The sequence below is a fragment of the Salvia hispanica genome, chromosome 4 (assembly GCF_029641045.1).
Source record: "Salvia hispanica isolate PSC_SH4W2 chromosome 4, Shi_PSC_v1, whole genome shotgun sequence".
NCBI classification, from domain to species: Eukaryota; Viridiplantae; Streptophyta; class Magnoliopsida; order Lamiales; family Lamiaceae; genus Salvia; species Salvia hispanica.
In genome coordinates this window covers 43,612,796-43,624,234 of record NC_142695.1, presented here as the reverse complement: position 1 = coordinate 43,624,234, position 11,439 = coordinate 43,612,796, and the positions used below count along the sequence as shown (strand labels likewise).

Genomic DNA, 11,439 nt, shown 5'->3' with positions numbered 1-11,439 from the left:
CATGTCCCAATGCTTCCCCTTTTTCCCACCGATCCGGTTTACATTTATCATTCAAAACCAAGACACGTTCATCATATAGTTTACACACTCAACAAATTTTAGATCTATCAACGACTTATGTCACACATGAGCGTTATTCATACGCCACAACACACACGCACGTATACACGCACACACACGCACATGCACTTCCTATATACCATTTATCCCACTTTCACTCAATCTAGATGCATGGGGGGTTCAAGAATACCGATTAATCGGTTAGATGAAGAAAGATTAATATGTACGTACCTTTTCTTGCCAAAACGAACGGTAGAAACAAAGTAGAGACTTGATTCTTCAACAATTCTTGAGGCTCAAACTCTAATTCTTCTCAAAAGATGAAGAATTATTGGAGAAAAGTAGAAGAAAATTGAGAGAGAGTGGAGAGAGAGGAGTGGCGTGTGATATGGGGTGGGGGGCGAAAATTTTGTGGTCTAGGGTTAGGTTTTGCTTCTTATTTATAGGGTTCAAAAAAATCTTTAGGTAATTAAATAGAATATCTGGGAAGATTTGATTCTCCACAATTAAATAAAATAAATATTGTGAAGTAGAGAGGAAGAAAAAGTGGCGTGAATTAGGGTAGGAAAATAAGGAATTTTCAAAAATCTTGGCTATTTATTTAGCCAAGATTTTGTTTGGTATATTTTTCGGAGTAGAATAAAATATCACGGAGCAAAATAAAATAATAATTTTCCCACCAATAATTGGAAATAGGCGTGTACATTGATTCCTCCGTAAGGAATCAATTTTAAATATTAACTAAAATAAGATATGGCAAGATCTACTTGAGATATGGTAAGATTTGCTAGAATATTTATATTTATGTATGAAAGGAATCAAATAAGGGATCAATTAAACAAATAAAATAATTCCTTCTACCCAAAATTAGGGGATTTTTGAAAATCACCCTAAGATAAACATGGGTGTCGATTTTCTCATGGAGGAATAGAGAATAATTGGGTTTTGGATTTAATTTGGATAAATATCCCAAGGAATAAATTAAATCCGGAAAAATAGGATTTCTCTCCAATAATATAAAGGGGTCGAAAATTTCAAATAAAAATGTGGTTATAGTATTTATGGAAATATCCTAATAATCTCGCTCACCCTTAAACAAATAATTCACCACATAATTTCACCTTTAACTCAAATATTCATAAGCCACGGCATATACTCAACGAGTTTGATTTTTCAACCCAAATCTCAATCCTAGACGCGACTTGGTCATAAGATCTCATGAAATAAATTCATTCATCATTTAATTCACGTCTCCTATTGTAATATCCCGGAATTTAGAACCCTAAATTTTGAACTCTAGAATTAATTATTGATGACATGGAATATGTGAATTAATTGATAAGTGAAATTATTGCATGAGTGTGAAGTTGAAAAGTCAAATTGGTTGACTAGTATGATGTGGCATATGTGATTAATTAATTTATGAGATGGATTAATTGTTTAAGGGTGAGTGAGATCATTAGAGAAAATTTTCAAAAATACTAGCCACTATTATTTTGTGATTTTCGAAAATCACATGTAGAAGGAAAGGAGTTATTTTATTTTATTTGACTTCTTATTTGATTTCTTTCCATACCTAGAATTTAAATATTCTACCAAATCTTTCCATAGCTCAAAAGATTATGCCATATCTTATTTTAATTAAACAAACCCATGCCTTATTTAAATAGGCATACTACACGCCTAATACCAATCTCAAGTTGGGAGATTTTTATTTTATTTGTTTGCTCCGTGATATTTTATTCTACTCCGGAAAAATACCAAAACAAAATCTTGGCTAATTAAATAGCCTAGAATTCGAAATTTCCATGCTTGATGCCCTAGTCTATTTTTGCTAATTCTTCTTCCCTACTTCACAATATTTATTTAATTGTGAAGAATAAGATCTTACCAAATATTCTATTTATTTACCTAAAGATCTTATTGGACTCTATAAATAAGGAGCCAAAACCTAACCCTAGCCCCCATGTATTTTCGTCCCTCCCCCTCTTTCACTCTCTCTCAATTTTCTCCTACTTTACTCCATTAATCCTTCATCCTTTGAGAAGAAATTGAAGTTTGATCCAAGAATTTTCGAAGAACCAAGTCTTTACTTACTTTCTACCGATCGTTTTTCTTAAAAAGGTAACCCTATGATTATCTTCTTCTTTCTACTCGATTCCTCTTCTTTCTAACCGATTGATCGGTATTCTTGAACCCTCATGCATCTTGTTTGAGAGATAGTGGGATAAAAAGGGATATAGAAAATATGTATGTGGTGTGTTGTGTGAGTGCGTGCGTGTGTGTGTTGTGTTGTGCGTGTGTGTTGTATACTCGTGTGCGATACATGCTGATGATAGATCTAGAGTTGAGATACTAAGGAAAATATATATATGATAAGCATGACTTGAATGATTTATGATGATTAAGATAAGTCGATGGGAAAGAGGGAAGTATTGAGACATGCATGAGTTAAAAGTCGTGATTGAATCTGATTTGTGAATATGTGCATATGTGAATAAAAAGGTGAAACCTCGGTTGCGAAGCCAGATAACGGAAAAGCGAAACTACTTGAAACTTAAGCAGTCGAGGTGGGCTTTACTCTTAAAACTCTCTTTTATTTTGTCAAAAATATTGATTGGTGTTATAAGGGTGGTTTAACTGTTATGCCATGCCTATGTTTGTTTTATTGTGATATTGTGTGCCTGATGCCTAGTTTGTGAGTTCGTCCATTGGGCTAAGGCTGTGGTTATGTTATACGAATTCGGGTCTGAGTACGGGCCGCAAACCCTACCAGGCTGTGTACACGAGGGGATCGTGAGCCGTCCTTGCTAGTCGGCCGGTCTCGTGGGCGAAAAGTGTGGCCACACTTTCGTCGCACCATGGATATGATTGAGATTGTGGAATTTGATGAGAAAATGGGAGATATTTGATTGGCCAATCTATAAAAATATTTTGTGATACTCGATGATATTTTTGTTTTGATAAAATGTAAAACTCGAGTACACTTGGTAAGGGTGGCATAACTTATAAAATGTTTTGGCAACGAGTCCACTGAGTATTTTAAAATACTCAGCCCTGCATGTGTTTTCCTTATGTGCAGGTTGAACGATGACGAGCGGTGGCGGGTGTTGAGCAAGTTAATTTATTAAGATGGAAATTATGAACTTCAAGTGTAGTTGTGTCATCATACATAGCTGCTCTTTCTCTTGGTCGTCATCCGCTGAGTTTTGAAACTATTTAGTATTACTTATTTTGCACTCTTCTTTCGGTTTTGGAGCCTTAGACTTTTCTTGAGGATTTTATCTTGGAAGCTGTGTCATACTCTTGAGATTTTGATCGTTATTTATGATACCCCTTTCTTTTCTTCATTAAAGCTTCCAGGTTAAGTCATTGATTTATTACTCTGATATTTTCCTTTAAGTGATTTGGCCAAACTCTTTAAATGCAACCCTAACCTTTGTTGAATTTCTTAAGTACGTTTTGGTAGCAACCGCCGCATTTATTGTACCCTAGGAGGGCGGGCTGTTACACCTATGTCATCAATAAAAATTTTACGGCTCTAAAATTAGGGTTCGAAATTTTGGGATGTTACAAAGTATGCAACCGAACAACTCTCCAAATCTATGGTAGCTGTGAAAAGAGAAGAATTGATAAGGAACAACTCTCCAAATTTGTAGTGGTTATTAGGCTCAAGAAAGAAAAAGAAATGAATGGGCTCATAGTTTGAGCTGGAATGGACTGAGAATGGTCTTAAGAAGGCTCCTAGATACGGGCAAAAACTGTCTATATTAGCTCCTCGACATGAGTTAAAACTGTCTGATGGCTCCTAGATACGAGCAAAAACTGTCTAGATTAGCTCCTCAACATGAGTTAAAACTGTCTGATGACTCCTAGATACGAGCTAAAACTATCTTAGATAGCTCTTAAATATGAGTGAAAACTGTTTAGACAAGCTCCTTGGCACGAGTTAAAACTGCCAAAGAAAATTGAAGAGCTCCTTGACACTGAGTTAAAACTGTCAACCGAAAATTGAAGAGCTCCTTGATAAGAGCAGAGCCTAAACTTTCAATGAAGAAGCTCTTTGAAATGAGTCTAAACTTTCAATGAAGAAAAATAACTCCCTGATATGAGTATAAACTATTTATCAAAATGAAGATCGTGCAAGTTAAATGTCGAAAAACTCGATACTTAACTTGAGAGGAGTGTTGGAATGGAGAAATCAATTAATTGGAGAACAAGAAGGCAAGAGGTGAAGTTATGGCAAGAATAAAGAAGGAAATCAATTAAAGATTATGGAAAATCAAATAAAAAGGATATTAGTACAATTAGAATATATTTTCCATGTATAGCTAGAATTAGAGTTTATAAAAGGTTGTGTAACTATTGAGAGATTTCAACCCAAGTCATTCATAATGTAGTCTTAAAGTTCTCCCCATCTTTTATTTTCTGCAATAGTATTTTATTTTTCCGCATTTTACTTTTCAACACCAGCGACACACTGGGTTCGTATGCAACAAATCTGCTGCATCATCTGCTGCTGCATCTGGGGCATACCTCCCCACCCCGGTGCTGCCTGCTCGCCGCTCGCCTGCACCCCGCCCGGCATCCCCTCTGCATCCCCCCCGGCGCTCCAGCCATCATCCCCATCAACTGTTGCCAAGGGACGTTAAACCCTGGGCCCATCTGGCCCCATCCAGATCCCACGGGTACCGTGGGAGTTTGAGAGCCGCTCGTCGCCGGACTGGACTTGTTATCGTTGTCCATCGCTCGATATTGCTCTTGTACAGAAATTTAGAGAGAGAGAAAACTCGTTAAAACAAATGGTGCAAATGAAAATGAAACTAAAATCGCGTATATATAGGTTTTCAAAAAAATAAAAAATATAAAAAAAAAACCAAAATTGGCGCTTCGTCCAGCGCCGTCAAATCGGCTAGCCCACGCCGATTTTCTCGCCGATTCTCGGCTGGCCGATTGCAATAGTTCGGCTAGCCGACCGGCTAGCGACATGAATCGGCTAGCCGCTATTGTGGATGCTCTAATGTCATGTACGGTTCATTGTTTCCTGGAAAACCAAACACGCCTAAGGCCCAAAGCCCACCCCGTATAAATCTTCTTTAAAAAATAATCTTACTCAAACAGAAAAGACACGTTTTTTTTGACTTGTTTTACTAATTTTTATTTATGTTCTTATTCGCTTGCACTTAAATGTCGGGAATGCATGCATAAAACAATGATCTATTTAATTTAAATTGGACCTGTGATTTAATAAATTTTAATTGATGCTTTCTGCAAAGACATTCTAATAGCTGGTTAATAAAGCCTAATTAAATTTTCAATAAATTTTTAAATAGTAACTATATATTAACATTTAAGCATTACATGGACGTCGCTAAAAGTATAAAATTTAGGTTCGAAAATGAAATTTGCATCAGTTAAGAAGTACTATTAGCATATAAAATGTTGTTAGTATCTTAATTATACTACAATATAGTTCTATTCAAGTAAATATGATACTTATTTTATTTTAGTAAATAAACATCTATGAAAGTGAATGACTAAGATGGTGGGGGATGAGAAAGTGGACCTCTCTCTAACACAAGGGTTATGGTGTCAATGTCAATCATGTTCACTAGCATATATATATTCTTTAATCCATGGTCAATTATCATTAATTATTCTACACATATTGCTACGTCGATGGTACATGAACCTAACAATACATATCATTTGAATTGATGGGCTCGTAATTATAATGTAACATTCCTTGTTCGAGATAAAAAAAAAAATAATTAAAAGAAAATATTAGGCTATAAGATTTGGACAATCACATACATTATGCCGACCCATTAAAGATCCCAAAATGTGAATATTTTAATTTATGTTATCCCACTTTGAAAGATGTACCTACTAAAAAGAACACACTTTGAAGTTTGATAGTACATCCGGCCAAATTGAATTTTATTGTAAATTAGAAATTTTAATTAGTTGAAATGATCAATAATTAAATCTAATTAGAACAAAAACATAGTAATAAGCATCTAGAATTAATTAGATACTCTCCTAGTATCGGTATCAAACATTAAAGAGTTAAACAATGTGTAAACAACAACTACTACTCACATTTTATTGCAAAGAAATAAAGAATAAAAAAAATGTTGATATTATTTCACTTTGTTATTAATACCATAATTAATGCTCATCCGACGTCGTCCTAAATGTAGGTATATGAACACGTCATGCCCATGCTGGAGAGAGACATGAAGCTTCTGTACTGTTGGAGAGACATTCATCTCTGTAACAGAACCATTAATGATTTAGTTTTCAACCAAAGAAATAATTATTAAAATAATATAGTTTTTCATAATTTTATAGTTGTAACGATAAATTAATTCCTGTATTATGATCCTCACTTTTTAATAGTCATCCAATAGTACATGAGTGATATCACGTATTCAAACAATTAACCAAACACACACACACACACACACACACACACTAATATTAGACTGAAGATGGTGGAACTCCAACTTCTTCCTGTGATAAACCTTTTCTCTAATTCTAAACCGAGACGCCATCATCAAATAAATCAAATTTACATAATTCGAATATCAGTGTCGGTCCTGAGAAAGAGAATGCCTAAGGCGAAACAAAAAAATTAGCAAAGACTACTCAAACAGAAAAAAAAAATCTATAAATCAGTAAAAAAAAAAACATTACCCTTTCTCTGAATACATGGTGATAGGACATTTCGGTAAAAGTGATGAAATTAATCTCCAAATCCAGTCAATTTGTAATCCGAAGTAGGCCTTATATTTTTACAATCCATTTAGCCAATCAAAATCCTCAAGAATGGTACATTTAGGAGATTAGAAAATGTAGTGAATTGGTGGACATCCTTACCTAGTACACGTCCAATCAACCTGGGATAAATCTTGAATCATTATTGCTTTCCCAACCCCACGCTGGGGTAATAGAGTAATTAATTAAATTCAAAATCTAGGCTATGTAAATAAGTATTTTGCAGAAAGTGTGTAGAAGAAGGTCGAAATCCGTCCCCTCCTTAAATAGCGAGGCAGCTCTCAAGCCCATATGTTGTTTATATATATATTCCAGCTCATCCCACAACCACCAACACTATTAGTAATCTACATATCCAATATTAATTAAACCAATGGTGTTTCTCTCCAAACCGGCAATGGAACAGTTCTCATTGCAATTCTCCTCCCCCTTTCCGCTCATCGACCTCTCCAAACCCGACGCCCAATCGCAGCTCGTCAAGGCCTGCGAGGAGGTCGGCTTCTTCAAGGTGACCAACCACGGCGTCCCTTTCCAATTCATGTCCGAATTGGAATCCGAAGCCATCAAATTCTTCTCCCTCCCCTTATCCGAAAAACTCAAGGCCGGCCCCCCCGACCCCTTCGGCTACGGCAACAAAAACATCGGCTGCAACGGTGATTTAGGCTGGGTCGAATACCTCCTCCTCACCACCGACGCCGATTCAATCTACCACAAATTCGCCTCCATTTTCGGCGAGCCTGCCGCCGACAGATTCCAGTTAGCTAACTCCACTTTATTTTCCTTTGCGCAGTTTGGCAGGAAAGATAAATAAACAAAACATAATAGACTAAATTACTACTAATAAGAATAAGATGTGTGTGCAGTTGTGTTTTGAAGGACTACTTAACGGCGGTGAAGAGGATGGCGTGCCGGATTCTGGAGATGGTGGCGGAGGGGCTGGAGATTGAGCCGCGGGATGCGCTGAGCAAGCTGCTGATGGATGAGCAGAGCGACTCTGTTTTCCGGGTGAACCATTACCCCGGGAGGGCAGAGGGCGAGGGAGGGAATGTGATCGGATTCGGGGAGCATACGGATCCGCAGATAATATCGGTGCTGAGATCGAACAACACAACGGGGCTGGAAATATGGTTGAAGGAAAAGGAATGGATTTCCATCCCGCCAGATCAATATTCCTTCTTCATTAATGTGGGTGACTCCTTGCAGGTACAACCACTTTCGCGCCGTCTATTCCTCTTCCTGTTTTTCAATTTATTAATATTTCATGTTTACTTACTTTTTCACGTGCCTTAGTACCTGTAATATTGCATGTTTTCGCTAAATCTACAACTAATCACTAATACCTGTGACACATTTTTGTTCTAACTTTTAACCAAATTATATTTTACAAGTTTGTCTTACCAAAGTTATAAAACAGATATTTTTCTCATCTTGTAAAATTCCGTAATACTAGAGTTAGTATTTTCTGTGTCATGTTGCCGAGATGTGAAACTTTACTAGATTTGCTAAGACAATGCTCCCATGAATTCTTCCTACTTCCACGCACGAATTTTTTTTATTTATCTTTTCTTATAATTATATTCACTATTCCCATTATTTAAATCGTTTGGGATTCCTCAATCAATACAAGTCACTTTCAACTTATTGACCCATATTCAAAATTGAATATGCTCTGACAGAATTGATTTACCTGTTTGTTAGTACCACTTTTTTTTTTTTTTAAATAAATTTTCAATTCCATATGAAAACAGGTAATGACTAACGGGAGGTTTAAGAGCGTACGACACCGGGTAGTTGCGAACAGCCTGAGATCGAGGATTTCAATGATTTATTTTGGAGGACCACCATTGAGTGAAAAGATAGCTCCATTGCCTTCATTAATGGAAGGAGAAGACAGCTTGTACAATGAGTTTACATGGTTTGAATACAAAAAATCTGTTTACAATTCAAGGCTGGCTGATAATAGGTTGGGCCTTTTTGAGAAAATTGCAGCCTCATAATGTTCCCCTTTCCTACTTTTCATTCACTAAAACATTTTTAGTCTACTTCATTTCATTTTTCAAATAAATACCAATCAAATTTTAGTGAAGATCGAATCTCCTATGCCATCTCTTCACTCCAAAATTTTGTGTATTTCAATCTTATTTGTACTACTTTCTAGGTCAATTTATTGACAAACTAATAAAACTGACTAAATGACTAAGTTACAATGTCATATCATGCTGGTCCATCAACACTTAATCTAGATTGTCATTAAATTGCAATATTAAGCTATATTCTTTCTTGTATTCACCTCAACTGCAAAACCACATCTCCATTTGGAAATCTAGACATTCTAGGTTTATTAGTGGTAATGACGTTTGAATTATTGAAATTAAATAGATAGTATCTTTCAAATGATAACCCCGTCTCCGATGTTCCATACCACTAGTAATTCATAGATATTGTAATTCACAAATTACATCTTACTGGGCAAGGGTCCACAATTGACATGTACTTTAAGTCCTATCAAATAAAACAATATACACATTATATTTTTCTCTTATATCAACATTCTCTAAGTGGAAACTCCACATTAATTGAATTGACCAAGACGCACCGCAATAAAAAATAAATAAAAATAATAATGATATATAATCAAGATCAATATCATGACTCGTGACCATGACGTTTCTCAACATGTGTTAATTAACGCTATTTCATAATTGATAATGTTTAGAAGTTAATGGCGTGGTCCTCTACCATGCCCCATCACGATCAATTTCGTGTCATTAAATTGTGTAGACAGAATCACATAATTATGATCAAGATTTTCTCAATTAGGCACATTTAATGTTAAGCAGTTACGCGTTGATACGTTTTTGTGTGTTGGGTGGTAAGCTAGGTAGCACATAACTTCAACTCTGTCTCCACACAAAAACTGTCTAAACTTAATTATTGCATATGATGAGACTATATAACTCGCGGGATTACAAAACTTTATATCCAAGACATCAACTTATACATGTCTAATTTACGAACCTATGTATGTATCTAACTGCTTTTACCATAAAAACAATAAAACAGAGTGCTCCTCCGTTCCACAAAGTTTGTCCGTCCCACAAAGTTTGTCCTACTTGGATACTTCCTAAAAATAGACATTAAATACACTCTTCAATCTCCTTAATGTGACAAATTTTGTGGAACGGAGGGAGTATTCGATTTGTCAAACTCTTAATCCAAATGATCTATTCTCATTCTTGAGTAACACATCTTTAGAATTATTTAGTGTATTAAAATAGAGAAAATAAATTTAATTGAATGTTTTAATGATAAGAGTGCAAATAAATTACTCTAAATATAGAAAGATGACATTATATATGTGTGATAAAATAAAAATGGAATGTGAATATCTTAAATAAGACAAAATGTGATTTTGTTAATTAGATTAATGATATTTGTAATTAAGTTCGTTTCAAGTACTAAACATGCACTTATTGATTAATAAAAGTACTCCGTAGGAGTATTTATTTTTTTGGGTGAGATGTAATGTCTCCGTCATAATATGGTTTAGTTAGAAATTTGAATTATTTTCTTTTTTTTGTTGAATATGAAATTTGTTGTATTTATTCATAGATCTACCATCTGTCTATATTAGATTAAATATTACAAATAATTAGATTTGATTTAACAAATTCCAAAAGATAAATTTAATCTATTTCTTAATTAATTCAACTTATCAACTTGTAATTATAGAAATCATTTCACTATTATAATTATTTAAGGCCGAAAGTTTCGAAATATAAACATTTTGTTGGGAATGTGGCCAAATGAATCGAGATGTGAACGGAGGCTGCACAAACCTGAAGGTTCAGCTCACAAGACATCTAACAATAGTGAGATTGAGGAATTAGTTATGTTTGACTAATTGATTGAACGACTGAGAATTAATGGAGTGCATCTTGCAATCTAGGCCGTTAATCTGATCACTTAAATGTGAGAGTTGAGTAATGGCGGATATCCCAGCGGACGTCAGACCGGCGTGCAGGACATTCGCGCAGGACGTCCACCATGGGTCGGGAGAGGCGGACGCAAACGTCCTCGGCGGATATGAGGTATTCGCGGCCTTCCGGCGACGTCCGTCGTGACGTCCACCATTGCGGTGCCATGACGGACGTCCCGATTTTTGATTTTTTTTTAACTATGTATTTTTTTTAAAAAAATAATTATGTATGTTTTTTACTATTTAAATAAAATCGATGCATTTTTCCCGTGTTCGTGTCAAAATTTTAATTCCATAAATTGCATATTTGTGAATTTTTATTATTGTGGATGTCCATCGGGATGTCCGCTATTGTGCAGTGAGATGTCCTTATGACTTGGCAGCGCTTCCTTATGACGTGGCAGAAGGTGCTTATTGGTGTCCGCTGGGACATCCGTCCCCATTGCGGATGCTCTAAGAGATTTGGGGAAAAACCGAAAAAGAGAAAGTAATTCTAACTCTTACTTTTTTCTCTCTCTTTAGTATTTTATTATCTCTATTTTTTCCCCCTCTTCTACTTTATAAGTATCTTTTTACTACTCTCTATTTAATCGGAGCGGATCACCTACTCCAAAACACTG

General features: G+C 35.5%; 1 protein-coding gene and 1 long non-coding RNA gene across 2 annotated transcripts; both read left to right on the top strand.

The window, feature by feature from the left end:
* Nucleotides 1-1,324: 1,324 nt before the first annotated feature.
* LOC148929234 (uncharacterized) lies at nucleotides 1,325-3,476 on the top strand. The gene is made up of 2 exons (XR_016137838.1): nucleotides 1,325-2,630; nucleotides 3,143-3,476. It is a non-coding gene; the product is annotated as an uncharacterized LOC148929234 (long non-coding RNA).
* Nucleotides 3,477-7,083: 3,607 nt separating this feature from the next.
* LOC125192949 (gibberellin 2-beta-dioxygenase 1-like) lies at nucleotides 7,084-8,926 on the top strand. The gene is made up of 3 exons (XM_048090632.2): nucleotides 7,084-7,596; nucleotides 7,704-8,043; nucleotides 8,589-8,926. The coding sequence occupies exons 1-3, from the start codon at nucleotides 7,214-7,216 to the stop codon at nucleotides 8,835-8,837; spliced, it is 972 nt and encodes a 323-aa protein (XP_047946589.1). The 5' UTR covers nucleotides 7,084-7,213; the 3' UTR covers nucleotides 8,838-8,926.
* Nucleotides 8,927-11,439: the final 2,513 nt, after the last annotated feature.

What these genes read in the sequence shown, in the direction of transcription:
- LOC125192949 (XM_048090632.2), top strand. Translation starts at nt 7,214, where the DNA reads ATGGTGTTTCTCTCCAAACCGGCAATGGAACAGTTCTCATTGCAATTC. An exon ending in CCTGCCGCCGACAGATTCCA is followed by an intron (nt 7,597 to 7,703) that starts GTTAGCTAACTC and finishes ATGTGTGTGCAG; the next exon opens with TTGTGTTTTGAAGGACTACT. An exon ending in ATGTGGGTGACTCCTTGCAG is followed by an intron (nt 8,044 to 8,588) that starts GTACAACCACTT and finishes ATATGAAAACAG; the next exon opens with GTAATGACTAACGGGAGGTT.